The sequence below is a fragment of the Podarcis raffonei genome, chromosome 13 (genome assembly GCF_027172205.1).
Source record: "Podarcis raffonei isolate rPodRaf1 chromosome 13, rPodRaf1.pri, whole genome shotgun sequence".
NCBI classification, from domain to species: Eukaryota; Metazoa; Chordata; class Lepidosauria; order Squamata; family Lacertidae; genus Podarcis; species Podarcis raffonei.
This window is the reverse complement of record NC_070614.1, coordinates 50,781,959-50,798,441: the sequence shown is the minus strand read 5'-3', so window position 1 is coordinate 50,798,441 and position 16,483 is coordinate 50,781,959. Positions and strand designations below refer to the sequence as shown.

Sequence of the window (16,483 nt, the reverse complement as noted above, 5' to 3'; positions counted from 1 at the left end):
GCAAGGAGGACGGGCTGTGACAATTCAATTAAGGGCTTAGAATGCGTGCCAAATTAAACTCAGCGTTTCCCAAAAACAGTAATTGGCGGATAAAACAACCAGCGATGCTGAGTCAATTAGCGCCTGCATTGAGACAGACAGGAAACCCTTGTAATGCCTTTAGCATGCCCTGGAAGAATGCAGCCATTTCCCCTTCTCTTTTCGTGAAGGAAATGGACAGGAATGTACAAAGGCAGTTGACAGGATCCCCCTTCAAAAGCATTTCGGTTTTGAGTTGTCCAGAATGCAAACATGAGAATCATGGCGATTCTGTAGCTGCAATTCCCGCATTGCAGTTGTCCAACTCTACAATGCCTAAGATTCTGTGAGTTTCTGCCTTAAAAGAAAATGTGATGAAAATGATGTATAGATGGTATATTATACCCGTTAAATTAGCTAACATGTATAAAGTTAGTAATAAATGTTGGAAATGTAAAGAAAAAGAAGGAACATTTTATCACATGTGGTGGGAATGTAAAAAAGTGAAAAGCTTCTGGGAAATGATATATAATGAGATGAAAAAAATGTTGAAATATACATTTATAAAGAAACCAGAAGCATTTTACTTTTATTGTAGGAAGTGATATAAATAGAAAAGAATGTAAGCTGTTTTTATATGCAACGACGGCAGCAAGAATATTATTGGCACAAAAATGGAAGCAAGAAGAATTACCGACGAAAGAAGAATGGAGGATGAAATTAATGGACTATGCAGAAATAGATAAACTAACAGGAAGGATTCAAAATCTGTGGGACCAGAAATTCACAGAAGACTGGTGTAAATTTACAGACTATTTGAAAAGTAATTGTGATGATCAGACTATGTTTGTAGGTTTGCAAGAAGTTTTGTGAGGTGAATTATTGGAACTATTGCAAAAATGGATAAAGGGGAGGATTGTTAGTTAAGATAATCAAAGACAATATGAATTTAAGAAATGCAAATGAAGTGGTTAAAACGGTGGATCTTCAGAGGTGCCGATGAAAGTCTAAAAAAGATTGTATAAGTGGTGAAGTTTTGTGGTATGTATTATAATTTATATGTTAAAATTAATAAAAATTATTATATATATATATATATATATATAAAGATTCTGTGAGTTTCAAATGTGAACCTCATTTCTGTTTCCAGAGATCTCCAACACCTCTCCTTTTTCCTTCACCCATCCCATTGGAAACAAAGGCCAATCAGGTTAGACTTCCAAAAAACATATCCAACTACCAGAAGGATTTCTGAAGAGCCATCATCAGTAAATACTCTGAGATTGGGCTGTATCCAACTAAGTCCTACTCGGAGTAAAGGTAAAGGTAAAGGGACCCCTGACCATTAGGTCCAGTCGTGGCCGACTCTGGGGTTGCGGCGCTCATCTCGCTTTCCTGGCCGAGGGAGCCGGCATACAGCTTCCGGGTCATGTGGTCAGCATGACTAAGCCGCTTCTGGCGAACCAGAGCAGCGCACGGAAACGCCATTTATCTTCCCGCCAGAGTGGTACCTATTTATCTACTTGCACTTTGAGGTGCTTTCGAACTGCTAGGTTGGCAGGAGCAGGGACCGAGCAACGGGAGCTCACTCCGTCGCGGGGATTCGAACTGCTGACCTCCTGATTGGCAAGTCCTAGGCTCTGTGGTTTAACCCACAGCGCCACCAGCGTCCCTCCTACTCAGAGTAGATCCGATGAAATTAAGTGGCCCCGGTTAGTCATATCCATTGATTTCCACCTCATACTCTCGGTAGGACTAACATTTGATACAACCTATTATTACCCTACAATTATTTCTGATGGACATCATTATGGAAGGGTTATATGAGGATTAGACAAACCCATGGAAGAGACAGTAATCGATGTCTGCCAGGATGCTAGACTAGATGGGCCTGATCCAGATGGACTCTGTTGTTGTTGTTGTTAAAATTTATATACTGCTCTTCATTCAAAGATCTCAGGGGAGTTCAGAAGACAAAAAGCACAAAATAAACAGCTGAAACAGAAGAAAACAATAATCCCAGTTTCTTATGTTACCTACCCATTGCCAGGAGTGAAGAGGTGATTTTTAATAATATTATTTTAAACTAGACATAGCCAAATGCCTGTGGAACAGCTTAAAATCGGAAGTTAATAAGCACGGGAGTGTTGGGTTGCATGCGTACTATGCCTTTAAAGCCCATTCGAAGCCCATTCTTTCTCTCAAAGGATTCTGGGCCCTGTAGTTTATGGTCCAGCTCTCCCTTCCATACATCACTACTGGGAAGACCATAGCTTTAACTATGCCAACAAAGGTCCCTATAGTAAAAGCTATGGTTTTCTCCGTAGTGATGTATGGAAGTGAGAGCTGGACCATAAAGAAGGCTGATCGCCGAAGAATGGATGCTTTTGAATTCTGGTGCTGGAGAAGACCCTTGAGAGTCCCATGGACTGCAAGAAGATCAAATGTGTCCATTCTTAAGGAAATCAGCCCTGAGTGCTCACTGGAAGGACAGATCCTGAAGCTGAGGCTCCAAGACTTTGGCCACCTCATGAGAAGAGAAGACTCCCTGGAAAAGACCCTGATATTGGGAAAGATGGAGGGCACGAGGAGAAGGGGACAATGGAGGACGAGATGGTGGGACAGTGTTCTTGAAGCTACCAGCATGAGTTTGACCAAACTGCGGGAGGCAGTGGAAGACAGGAGGGCCTGGCCTGCTCTGGTCCAGGGGGTCACAAAGAGTTGGACAAGACTAAATGACTAAACAACAACAACAGTTAATCAAGGCTTCCTCTACTGACTGAGCTATGGAAGGGTAGGACACAACGCTCAATCGCAGAGAGCGTGTGATTTGCATCTGGAAAGCCCCCTGCCCACCACCACCACCTCTAGCATCAAGCAACAGGTCCTGCTTGAAGGTCTCTCTCTCGGGCCACAATCCGGACAGCCGCCACCAGTCTGAGGAGTCAGTAGCTTGGCGTGATCTAAGGCAACTTGCCATGTGCCTTTGAGTCACTTCTTACAGTCATCAAATCGCCAGGGAGCGAGAAGTAATCAAGTGACGCACCTGCCAATATGCAGACTAACCAAGTTTCTAGACTTCAGTGAGTTACTGAGTTCATTTCTGCAACTTTGGGCCAGCTCCTTACATTCAGGTCCCACATCCTGTTCTCACAGTGGCCAACCAGATGGTGCCTCTTCTGCGAAGCCCCCAGGCAGGACCTGAGGTTCAAGAGCAGTGTGCTCTTCTGGCTTGCGATTCCCAGCGAGGGATATTCAGAGGCAAACTGCCTCGGGCGGCAGAGTTGGACTTACCCTTTGTCAATGGAGCTCAACCCTGCTCTCACGCCCTCTTAGCAGACCCTTGTCCTGTGCCCTGTCTGCGCATACAATCCAGTTGAGCAGATGATATCGCCCATGGTTAGTTGCATTTCACAACTAAGGCCACAACTGAGCTCCTCAGAGATAAAGGTGGGATACAGCCCACCAGATAGCTCAGTCAGCAGAGCATGAGATTCTTAAGCTCATGGTTGTGGGTTCGAGTCCCAGTTGGGGCAAAAGATTCCTGCATTGGACTAGATGACCCTCACGTTCCCTTCCAACCCTACAATTTTAAATGCAACCAATACTATAAATAAATAAGTTATTTGTGGTATGGCAAGTTTGCAGTTCCTGGACTGTATCAGTTCCACACAGGGTAGACCCCACTGGAATTAATGGTAATCGCGGCTAACTTAGGCCCATTGACTTTGATAGGTTTTATTTATCTATATTGGAGAGAATAGGTAAAGGTAAAGGGAGCCCTGACCATTAGGTCCAGTCGTGGCCGACTCTGGGGTTGGGGCGCTCATCTCACTTTATTGGCCGAGGGAGCCAGCGTACAGCTTCCGGGTCATGTGGCCAGCATGACTAAGCCGCTTCTGGCGAACCAGAGCAGCGCACGGAAACGCTGTTTACCTTCCTGCCAGAGTGATACCTATTTATCTACTTGCATTTTGAGGTGCTTTCGAACTGCTAGGTTGGCAGGAGCAGGGACCGAGCAACGGGAGCTCACCCCGTTGCAGGGATTTGAACCGCCGACCCTCTGATCGGCAAGTCCTAGGCTCTGTGGTTTAACCTACAGCGCCACCCACGTCCCTTATTGGAGAGAATATACATCCATTTAAAAATCTCTCTCTCTTTCTCTTCTGCTTAACAACATTCACACTAGTGGAAGAGGGTGCAAAAGGTTCCTACTGATTTGTGTGAAAATATCCGAGGAGGAGAAGGCTTGCAGAAAGTCCCTGATTTAATCCCCAGCCTCTCCAGGTAAGGCTGGGAGAGGTCCCATCTGAAATCTTAGAGAGTTGCTACCAGCCAGTGTAAACAATATTAACCTAAATGGACCATGGGTCTGGCTCAGTATAATTCAGCCTCCTAGGTCCCCATGTCTGAAGGCCACTGCCCCGAGTCCCAGTAACCACAAGCGAGGCTGGATCAATTTAGAATTAAAGGCCTTCAACATTTTTGGGCAGACTCCTTGCATATGAAACGCAAAATTAAGCAGCTACCCAGAGATCGTCCCCCCGTTTTTCACCCCAAAAACCCGGCGTTCAGCACAAACCTTTCCGGCTGCTACGTGTAGAGCGAAACGAGAGAGTTCTTTGGTCGAGTTTTCCAATTAGGATTCGAAAGCTAAACGTCGGACTCAAAAGGATACCCGGGTATTAATTTGAGCTCTCTTGCAAATTCGTTTGGGTCCCGGAGCTGTCATTTGTGTCTTATCGTCAATCGCGCGTGAATTAAAAACTTAGAAGCAATTTGTTTTATTGTCGTTTGTTTAATCATAGCTGCTTAGCGATGAAAGCTCCCTTAAGGTCATCCGAAACACGTTTGCAAAAGGAGATGCTATTTGTTATGGGGAGTTGGGGGACCACCCTCTCCCCGAACCGCCAAACCCCAGAGCTTACCGATCCCTTGGCACAACTGGTTCCGACCCGGTTCAGAAGCTGCTTGGCGCTCTCTCCGTTGGTCCCCACCAAGGTGATGGAAATGGAGTCAAAGGTCCCAGTTAGGAGACCTTGCCCAGTCGTCACTTTGACTTTGTAGATAACTGGTTCGGCCGGCTTGGAGGAGAAGATCCCCGCTTGTTCCATCTTGCCCACGTTTGGACCCTCGGGAGATCGGGGCGAAGAGAAGCCGGAAAAAGCTTCGGGAAGAACCCGGGAGCCTGGCTTATAAGTGTGGTGCGCAGGCGAGGCAAACATCTGCTCCAGGAACCGGCTCGTCTCCCTTTTGGCTGAGCTACGCCCAGGTGCCTCCAAGCGACAGGGCTCAGTCCAAGTCCTCCCACCCACTCTCGCTGCCTCGACTCACACAGGTAACCTCCTGCAGCACAGGCGATCATTTATATATATACGTACGTCCACACACAGGCCTTCTCCTCCATCCTCCCCGCGTACAAAGGTGAAAGCCAAGCTGCACCTGGAAATGGACCACCCATCTCTCCATCGTGGGTGGCGACCTCCCATCGCGGCAGGTGCATCTCAGCAGGGAAGGATGAGGGCGATGGCAGGACTGGAAGGCAGGGGGATGGAGCGAAGCAGATGGGAAGATAGGCAGAGAGAAAGGGGGGGTTTTCACCGATGGAAATTAGACAAGGGTTCAGGACTATGTCCAGAGCCTTTCCCCAGCCTTATCTGGAGACGTCGGGGATCGAACCTGCGACCTTTTGCAGGCAAAGGAGGCGTTCTGTACCCAAGCTGAAGCCCAGCTCCATAAACTCCTTCCAGGGCATTTGGAGGGGGCAGGAGTTTGGGGAAATCAGTGCCCCCAGAGATGGAGGTTAATGGGAGCGAGTCCTTGACTTCCCAGTCCCACCCCCTTTTGGGTATATTTGTTGTTGTTTGTTTGTTTGTTTGTTTGTTTGTTGTTGTTACAGAATATTTCAACTGAACAAAATAAAACGGAAATAAAAAGCGAATGAAATATATAAATTAATAATGGAATAAAAAGTAAAAGGTATATTATATCACTATACAGTGGTACCTCGGGTTAAGTACTTAATTCGTTCCGGAGGTCCGTTCTTAACCTGAAACTGTTCTTAACCTGAAGCGCCACTTTAGCGAATGGGGCCTCCTGCTGCCGCCAGAGCACGATTTCTGTTCTCATCCTGAAGCAAAGTTCTTAACCCGAGGTACTATTTCTGGGTTAGCGGAGTCTGTAACCTGAAGTGTCTGTAACCCGAGGTACCATGTATATGCAAACAACTACAATTCCACATGTTTGTCTAGCACAGTGGTACCTCGCTTTACGAACTTAATCAGTTCCGGAAGTCCGTTCTTAAACCAAAACCGTTCTTAAACTGAAGCGTGCTTTCCCTAACGAGGCCTCCCGCCGCCAGTGCCCTTCCACCGTTCAGATTCCGTTTGTGGACCGAGGTAAAGTTCACTAACCGGAACACTACTTCCGGTTTTGCAGAGTTCTTATACTGAATAGTTCGTAAACAGGGCTGTTCTTAAACCGAGGTACCACAGTACATCAATATATAAGTGTTATTATTATCCAAATACATATATGCAGTGCTTTTTTTCCCTAAAAAAAATGTTTAGGGCTGCTCTCATTTTGACTCAAGAAAATCACCATTTTATAGTTCAAATTGGGAAAAATAAATATAGTGGTCCCTCGGGTTAAGTACTTAATTCATTCCGGAGGTCCGTTCTTAACCTGAAACTGTTCTTAACCTGAAGCACCACTTTAGCTAATGGGGCCTCTCACTGCTGCCATGCCACCGGAGCACGATTTCTGTTCTCATCCTGAAGCAAAGTTCTTAACTCGAGGTACTATTTCTAGGTTAGCGGAGTCTGTAACCTGAAGTGTATGTACCTGAAGCGTATGTAACCCGAGGTACCACTGTACAGTAAATGGACAAAAGGCCGCCATTGGGGGTAGCAACGGAACTGACGATTCACCATGCTAGAGAAGAAACTATTTTTTTAAATAAATTAGTTTCTTCTCCCGTTAGATTCACAACATGTTTAGGGGTATGTGTCCCCCTGCGTCCCTCCAGAACAAAGGCACTGCATATATGATTATTTATAACCTACTATATTTTTAGTAAACACACTTCCAAGCCCCCAATCACCAGACGTCAGATGATTGCCAGGTGGTCAAAATTGGCCCACAAGGCTGGGTCCTCATAAACACCTTGACCCATGGAGTCCCAAAGTCTCCTCACCTCTGATATGAAAGGTGAGCTGCAAATGTAATAATAAATGAATCATAGAATCATAGAGTTGGAAGAGACCACAAGGGCCATCGAGTCCAACCTCCTGCCAAGCAGGAAACACCATCAGAGCACTCCTGACATATGGTTGTCAAGCCTCTGCTTAAAGACCTCCAAAGAAGGAGACTCCACCACACTCCTTGGCAGCAAATTCCACTGTCGAACAGCTCTTACTGTCAGGAAGTTCTTCCTAATGTTTAGGTGGAATCTTCTTTCTTGTAGTTTGGATCCATTGCTCCGTGTCCGCTTCTCTGGAGCAGCAGAAAACAGCCTTTCTCCCTCCTCTATGTGACATCCTTTTATATATTTGAACATGGCTATCATATCACCCCTTAACCTCCTCTTCTCCAGGCTAAACATGCCCAGCTCCCTTAGCCGTTCCTCATAAGGCATCGTTTCCAGGCCTTTGACCATTTTGGTTGCCCTCCTCTGGACACCTTCCAGTTTGTCAGTGTCCTTCTTGAACTGTGAATGTGAATTCATGGCAGGCACAATCTTTCAAATTCATCGTCCCAGGACAATGATGATGATGATCAATTCAATTTATATACTTGAATTTGATCATATTCTTTCACGGGGTGTGAGTGGTTCCCCTGCTGAGTCGAGGGGGCCGCAAAATTGAGAAGACCCATCATTTTGAGAAAACCCATTTCGGACCCATTTGAGAGGGTACTATATGGCAATGTCAGGTTATTAAAAAAAGCTTGGATAATGATATATAATGATTTGAAGAAAATGCTTAAAATAACCTTTGTTAAAAAAACGGAAGACTTGACATTGGGTTCTACAGGATTGAATGTTTTCAAAGAGAAAAAAATAATCTCCCCCTGTATATGATAGCAGATACTTGGCCACGATCATCCCAGAATTTCAAAAGGAAGACATCTCTGCCAAAGAAGATAAAGGAGATTAATTAATGGACCATGCAGGAATAATCAATTAATTAGAAACCCAAGAAAATAAGCGGACAATAATTTGGAAAATGGAAAATTGTTCTTGCATACTTTCAAAGCATGATGTACGATATTATACATTAGCAGAACTTCGAAAAACACTTGTAATATGATGAAGAATGTATAAAATTGGAAAGCATTGCGAATTGAAGATATCATGGACGTGCATAATTAGATGTAAAACAAAAGAACCAAGAAGGGGAGGGGAGGGGAGTCAAAGGATTCTAGAAATCCCATGTTTGGGAATTGTTATGGATTGTATACATAGTTGATCTAAGGATTAAAGGTAAAGGGACCCCTGACCATTAGGTCCAGTCATGGCCGACTCTGGGGTTGCGGCGCTCATCTCGCTTTATTGGCCGAGGGAGTGGCGTACAGCTTCCGGGTCATGTGGCCAGCATGACTAAGCCGCTTCTGGCGAACCAGAGCAGCGCACGGAAACGCCGTTTACCTTCCCACCGGAGTGGTACCTATTTATCTACTTGCAGTTTGACGTGCTTTCGAACTGCTAGGTTGGCAGGAGCAGGGACTGAGCAACGGGAGCTGACCCCGTTGCGGGGATTCGAACCTCTGACCTTCTGATCGGCAAGTCCTAGGCTCTGTGGTTTAACCCACAGTGCCACCTGTGTCCCTGATCTAAGGATTAAGGTACGGTTATTTTTATGTTTTAATTATTATTGTTCAAATTAATAAAATAGCATTAAAGGAGAGAGAGAGAAGACCCATTTGGGGGAACCAGATATTGGCCTCATTCAGAGCCCCAGACCACCAAAAAATTACCAAACTCCATCCCTGATAAGGGTGGCTGCTGTAAGGACAAGATGGTGAATTAGGTGGGAGCAGTTGGCCTCCTCTAACATTCCTGAAATATCAGGAGATTAGAAGGCAGGAGCAGTTACTCCCAGGGCACAGCCAAAATCCCCGTTCCGTCCTCCAGTGTCCTGTTAACCCATTTATTTGTCCTGTTAACCTACAGCCACTCTCCTCAGCCCTCCCCAGCCGCACGTCCTTATCATTTTCTGAGCCCGTCTCCCTCCACCTGCTTCCCCTGGAAAACCGGGAACTGACTAAACCAGGGCAGGATGTTGAGCCGTGGTGCAAATCCACTTAAATTTCCCTCGGGATGACTCAGTGGGTAACTTCCCATTGCAATCCAGGAGGAGTTCTGAGTCGTTTGCATATTTAGAATAGGGAAGGGATTTTGCCAACTAGTCATCACATTGGCCAAGGGCTCTAAAGTGCTTTGGGATTTTTGTTATTGTCTGGGGTGATGTGAAGTATGCGGCTTGGCTTGCTTGTGTGAGTCGCCTCTGGAGCTATTCCGTGGCTGGGCTGATCTCCGAGGAGCTGAGCGTCCTTATTTGCATAGCTGTCAACTTTCCCATTTCTTGCGAGGAATCCTATTTGGAATAAGGGAATTTCCCTTACAAAAAAGGAAAAAGTTGACAGCTATGCCTTATCTGACACAGGGCTGATAAGATTTTGGGGGCCCCCGTATATATCTAATTCAAAACATAAACAACAATAAACCGTAAGATGAATATTTTATTTTAATATTTTCTTGGAAGCCACCCAGAGTGGCTGGGGAAACCCAGCCAGATGGGCGGGGTATGAATAATAAATTATTATTATTATTATTATTATTATTATTATTATTATTATTATATCTTTCAAAATGAAACAGATGGAAAACAATGATTATTTTTTGTTTATTTCTATTTGAAAATTTTTTTCCTAGTTTTTCTAATTGCAAAGTCTTTCATCAGGTCCTCAAAACTCATCTTACACAACACATCGGCTTCTAAACTTAGAGATAAGGCATCCAGCTTGCCTTGTTGTTCTGCTGGGATTTTTAATAGACTTCAACTGAGAAGATGAACACTCAACTGGGCAATTTGTGACCCTTAATGTTAAAAATCCGGCAATGGAAAATTTCCTCGGCATCACCCTTCCCTTGACGCCCTAAGCATGGGCTTAATTTGCTTAACGGTAACCGTTGTTTGTTGCTAGAAACGTTTGTGCAAATAGCTCTGGCATATATTTGCTTGTTTAAATAATTTGTTCCTCTTCCACAAGACCTAGTGAGAGGCAACAACAGTAGAGCCGTTTGGTGATCAATATTTTTCCAAGTGTGGTTTGCACACTTTGAAACCTGCTGTGCCAGTGTAAGGGCAAGAGGCTGGTTTTGTTTCGCTTTTTAAAGAAAGCCGAGATTCTCAGAATTCTGATTTCTATGCCTCAAACTACGTTATGTGGAAATGTGGTCTAATTTCATGTGGTCTGTAGATTGAGTTCAAAAACTCCTTGTGAGTGATCCATTTCTGAGCACTGTATTTCTTCCCTGGGCTAAGCGGGGAGTGGGGTGGCACTGCCAGTTTAGGGACCTTGTCTCTTTCACAGCTGGTTTGGACCAGTGACCGTGGGTGCCCGGGTTCATGGGTGCCATGCAGCATGCATGACCCTGGCACTGAAATTTCTGGGTACCCAGCCGCTTCATGGGGAAATTTATGGGCGCTGGGGCACCCAGGGCCGCAGGGAGTTGGCACCTACGAGGCCCACCCACTCTACAGGGAGTTGCCCAGTAGGGAATGCAGATAAAAAGTTGCCTACGCCTTAAGTGAAGGGATGCGGGTGGCGCTGTGGTCTAAACCACTGAGCCTAGGGCTTGCCGATCAGAAGGTTGGCGGTTCGAATCCCCGTGCACGGGGTGAGCTCCCGTTGCTCGGTCCCTGCTCCTGCCAACCTTAACACCCAGAGTCTCTCTCTCATATACAGGCAGCCCCACCAAATTTATGCACGTTCAATATGTGTGTGACTGTATATTTGCATTACGCCAAGTTCAGAAGTGACCCAGAAACATTATAAAGAAATCACTGAAATGTCACCAAAAGGGCAGGGCAAAAAATAATATTTTAAAAATTCCACTTCTCTTCTGACCCCTGGACAGTTAAACCCACAACCTGAGAATATCAGTCTACACATCTGAGAGATACAAATGTTAGCTGATAGGTTGAAGCCGTGATTCTCAAAGGGTGTAGCAAGTGTGGCAGGAAGAGCCACAGACAATCAAAGCAACATTTAAACATTTAGTGCAGTAAAGTATTAAGATCAGGGACGCGGGCGGCGCTGTGGTCTAAACCACTGAGCCTCTTGGGCTTGCCGATCAGAAGGTCGGCGGTTCAAATTCCCGCGACGGGGTGAGCTCCCGTTGCTCAGTCCCTGCTCCTGCCAACCTAGCAGTTCGAAAGCACACCAGTGCAAGTAGATAAATAGGTACCACTCTGGCAGGAAGGTAAACGGCGTTTCCGTGCGCTGCTCTGGTTCACCAGAAGCGGCTTAGTCATGCTGGCCACATGACCCGGAAGCTGTACGCCGGCTCCCTCAGCCAATAAAGCGAGATGAGCGCCACAACCCCAGAGTCGGCCACGACTGGACCTAATGGTCAGGGGTCCCTTTACCTTTACCTTAGCCAGGATGGCTCTGTGCTGCCTCCTCAGCTGCAGTGTTCCTGAATGCCAGTTGCTGGAAACCACAGGAAGAACGAGGGCTCTTGAACTCGGATCCCACTTGTGGGTTTCTAATGATCATGATGATGATGATGATGATAATAATAATAATAATAATAATAATAATAATAATAATTTATTTATTTATTTATTTATATCCCGCCCTCCCCAGCTGAAGCCAGGCTCAGAGCGGCTAACAACAATAAAAGTAACACAGCATTCTAAAATCAATTCATTTTAAAATCAGTTCAAGATCAAATTAATGGCAACCACTGGGCTAGAGTTCTGTGAGGATTACCAAAGGAGCGGGTCAGGCTGTGCCTTGGCCAAAGGCCTGGTGGAGCAGCTCCATCTTGCAGGCCCTGCGGAAAGATGTCAAGTCCCGCAGGGCCCTAGTCCCTTGGGACAGAGCGTTCCACCAGATCGGGGCCACAGCCGAAAAGGCCCTGGCTCTGGTTGAGGCCAGCCTAACAAGCATGTGGTTGGCCATAGCGGGAACAGAATGCTGGACCAGGTGGGCTGCCGGCCGGATCCAGCAATCCCTTCTTATGTTTTTAGCAGTAGAGTGAATGTGCTGGCTTAGCATCAATGAGTGGGGAGTTCCAAAGTCCAGCACTGCCACATTGAAAATCCCATCTCTTGCAAGAGTGGAACACTATGCAGCACTTGCAGAGGTGTCAGTTCCATAGATCTAAACGTCTGAGTGGGCGCAGATCGGGTGAAGCCCATAATGGATTATCCCCGATCCACTGGTTTGTCTGTATGCATAGGACTATGGCAGGAGTTTCTCACTAGTATGGTTCCCCTGGGAAATCCAATTTAACGCACCTTCCGATCCTTAATGCTATGTTCTCATGACTCATCATCATGTTTGTGAAGTACGCAAACTCTTTTGAATTTAAATTCCATGCTACCGGGGTGGTGGAGTGTTGCGAGTGTGGCCTAGTCGTGTGCCCCACGAGCCTCAGGTCTTTGATCCTAGCTCTTAGACCTCCGCTTTCTTCAAACAAAAATTATAATTTTTATTGCTTTGCTCCTACGGTGGTTTCCCCTCCGACCGTTGCCCTGAATTTGCACCTATGGATTTACATTAGCAGCTGTTCATTTTTGTGCAAATTGCAATGGGGTGGTGCTCAGGGGCTTTCGGGTATAAGGGAGGATAAAAGAAAGTACTTCTTTGCGCAGTTCAACTATGGAACTCATTGCCGCAGGGGCCAAGGATGGCCACCAACCTGGATTGCTTTAGGATGGGGCAGATTCATGGAGAAGGAGAGTGCTGTGGATGATCTGTAGCCAGGACGGTTGTGCCCTCTGCCACCAGACAAACTGATTTGCCTCTGTGCTGAAGGACCTGCAGGAGGAGAGTGTGGTATTATGACTACTCTGCTTAAATATAATTATAATTGAGGATATAGGGCCTGAAAAGCCTTCTCAAGATGAGGAAATAACCACAAATAGTCCAGAATATCCGGTGAGACCAGGTTGGCAAAAGCTGCTTGACTCTGTTTCCCCTCTGCTCGCCTGACCACCTGCAAGAAGCCAGCTTGAGTCAGATCACTTGTCCACCTAGCATAGCTGTCAACTTACAGTTTTGAAAATAAGAGACCAGCAGCCAAAATAAGGGATTTTAGTCAACCAGCTAAATACGAAGTTAAAAGGGACCAGATAATTTTGGAGAGCAGCACTGGTTTTTAGCCCTTCGTTTCCAGAGGTTGCTGCTTAAGACACCAGCCGATTAAACACTGCAATTAAATAACTACAAGCAGCAACCACTTTTTGCGCAAACCGAAGTCCAAGCTACGAAGATGCTGCTGCAGTTCTGTATCTTTTCTCTCGTGCTCCATCTGCAGCTCTCAGTTCCATCAGGCGGGGCGGGAGGAAGGGGGGGAAATAGCGCCCGAAGTAAACCCGCAGATCAGACCATCTATGCTAGTCTACCACTACAAATCTATGGGAGAAGCGCTTGCGGTCCTTCCCTTGTAGCCCTTGGAACACCTGCCCGTGCCTCCACCTCCGCCTCCTCCTCCTCTCTCTGAACTGCTTTCTCTATGGTTGCCCTCGCTCTCCTCTCAAGGCTCCTCAGCAATTCATAGGCCATGCCAGGCTGCCCATCTCATACGGGTCCTTCGGCAGCTCAGCCACAGTACGGCCTAGCGGGAGCGGCAGTGGCAATGGGCAGAGGAGAGGCCCCAGGCAGAGACGCTCAGTTTGGCGGCTGTGAGGAGGATGGCGGCAGAAGGGCCCGAGGCTCCCGCCAGTCCCGGCAGGGAGGGGCTCCCGGGGGCCGAGGCTGGTCAGAGGAGGCCGGAGGGGGGTGGCCGGGCAGCCAAGCAACACAGTTGGAGCCTCCCTCCTCCCTGGCCGGCAGGAAGGGAGGGAGAGGAGCTGCTTCCTTTGAAACCCAGGAAATTTAAGGGACATCATCAATAAGGGACAGCAGCGGGACACAGTGCTGGGATAAGGGACTTTACCGCCAAATAAGGGACGGTTGACAGCTATGCCACCTAGCTTTGTTGAGAGGGCTAAATGCGGCCCCTGAGGCCTCTCGACCTGGCCCTTGGATCCTGCCCCAGGCCACATCCCTCCCTGCTCTAGTCTTGTTCACCATGCTGGATTACCAAATAGGAAGAGAAGAAACCAGCCTATGTGCCCCACGCCTTCTAGGGCCGCCCCCCAACATCGGATCAAAATAATACTGGTTTGATCTTGAAAGAAAATTGCAATCAAGCTTTCTCATGCTATACTAAAAAGGTGAAGGTAAAGTTGCAGTTTCCAGCAACTGGTATTCAGAAGCGTCGCTGCCTGTCTGTGGAGGTGGAGCATTGCCATCACAGCCTCTTGTGGCAGTGAGTTCCACAGTTGAACTATTTGCTGGGTGAAGAAGGTTTTTTCCCCTTCTGTCCCAAATCTCCCAACCTTCAGCTTCTCGGGACATCATACTGGATGATTCCTACTAAAATATACTCAGAGTTGAGTGTGGATTTCATGCTCTTTATTCAGCTCATAGTAGTGAGGAATGAAAGTTTCCCCAAAATATCTGCTTTATATACATTATTTCCACAATGGGTCCCACGTGATTGGCTAATTCCGGGATTCACCTGTAGGCCAATCAGGTTGCGGATTCACTTCCACCTGGAGCTGGATTGGGTGGCTCCTGTGGACCAATCATACTGCTGCATTGTTCTAGAACCAATCAAACTGCTGCATTCTGAATCCTATTCTTCTAGGACCAATCAGGCTGCTGCATTTTGGATCCTGTTGTTCTAGGACCAATCAGACTGCTGCATTTTGGACATAGCTGTCAACTTACAGATTTGAAAATAAGGGACCAGCAGCCTCGAAAATAAGGGATCAGCAGCCAAAATAAGGGATTTTCAGAGCACAGGTAGGTTCGACTTCTGAGCCCCTCCAAGCCAAAGGCAGAAAGCCCAGCCAGCAGCCAAACGAAGCCTCAAGCTGTGGTTCCCCCAGCGCAGCAACCCAGCAAAGGGGATGCAGCAAGGGAAACCACTGTCACCTCTCTGCTGGGAAGCGCTGAGCAAAGGCGAGTCCCCAGGCAACGCGGCCAATTTGATCGACACAAGGCATGCAAGCTCCACCCCCCCAGTCGTTCTTAGACTCCTTATTGGGTGAGCAACGCAGCCAAGCAACACATTTGGATCGTCCCTCCTCCTTGGCCAGCAGGGAGGGAGGGAAGGAGAGGAGCTGCTTCCTTTGAAACCCAGGAAATTTAAGGGACATCATCAATAAGGGACAGGAACAGGACACGGCGCTGGGATAAGAGACTTTCCCGCCAAATAAGGGACAGTTGACAGCTATGATTTTGGATCCTATTCAACTCCTACGTTTCCGAAGCTGGTGCAAAGGGGAGTAGATTCGGCACAAGACATTCCCGGGGAAGGAGGTCGTTCAGTTTGCGGCCTTTAACCTGCGGGTGTACGGCTCGGAAAAAGGCACGTTGCCTGGTTGCACCAAATTAGTTCGGATCCCATCCGACGCAACCCTGGGGCCACAGAGGCCTCCTCTTGCTCAATTCCTTCCCCACCCAGGGACACGTGAAATGCGGCTGCCTCCGGGCGTTTCTTCACACTCCAGCTGCCCAAGCTGCGTGACTCACTGGCCCAGCAGATGGAGAACAAAAGCGTGACGCAGCAGAAAAACAGCAACCTGCTGCCCTCCAGATGCTGGAACTGGATTGGAGTCATACCCAAAACATCTGGAAGGTGCACCAGCTTTGCTGAGGTCTCCAGCAGATCACTTGGACTTCTCTGTTGTCCTTGGCGCTGCATTTTGGGTCAGGAAAAGCCACTTCCGCCCTACGGAGGAGGTGGGGTTGCGGGCTTCGCGGTCCCACCACGCCCGGGGCGGCCGGAACCCAGGCCGCGTCACCTCCTGGCCAGCCAATCGGCCGGCTCTGGGGGTGTGGCCTGCCTTATTTAAAGCGGGACGCGGCCGGGGATCCCCCTCTTTGCCGCCTGCCAGCTGTTCCTGCTTTTCCCGCCCTATAAAGTTTTCGTTCCTTGACCTTGCTATGGACCTCGGTTGGTCGCCGTTGAGGTTGGCCTGGTAGGAATTTTTCCACTTGGCAAATTGGCACCTGCCACTTGGTGTTCGGGACGCGGGTGGCGCTGTGGGTTAAACCACAGAGCCTAGGGCTTGCCGATCAGAAGGTCGGCGGTTCGAATCCCCGTGACCGGGTGAATTCCCGTTGCTCGGTCCCTGCTCCTGCCGACCTAGCAGTTCGAAAGCACGTCAAAGTGCAA

General features: G+C 47.5%; 1 protein-coding gene across 1 annotated transcript in view; it reads right to left on the bottom strand.

Annotated features, from left to right (window-relative positions):
• The window catches only part of LOC128399234 (arachidonate 12-lipoxygenase, 12R-type-like), a 39,396-nt gene extending 34,043 nt beyond the window's left edge, over positions 1-5,353 (bottom strand). The window contains exon 1 of the mRNA XM_053360474.1: positions 4,947-5,353. Coding sequence (XP_053216449.1) covers positions 4,947-5,243 — 297 coding nt within the window. The 5' untranslated portion in view covers positions 5,244-5,353. The remainder of the gene's footprint in view (positions 1-4,946) is intronic.
• Positions 5,354-16,483: the final 11,130 nt, after the last annotated feature.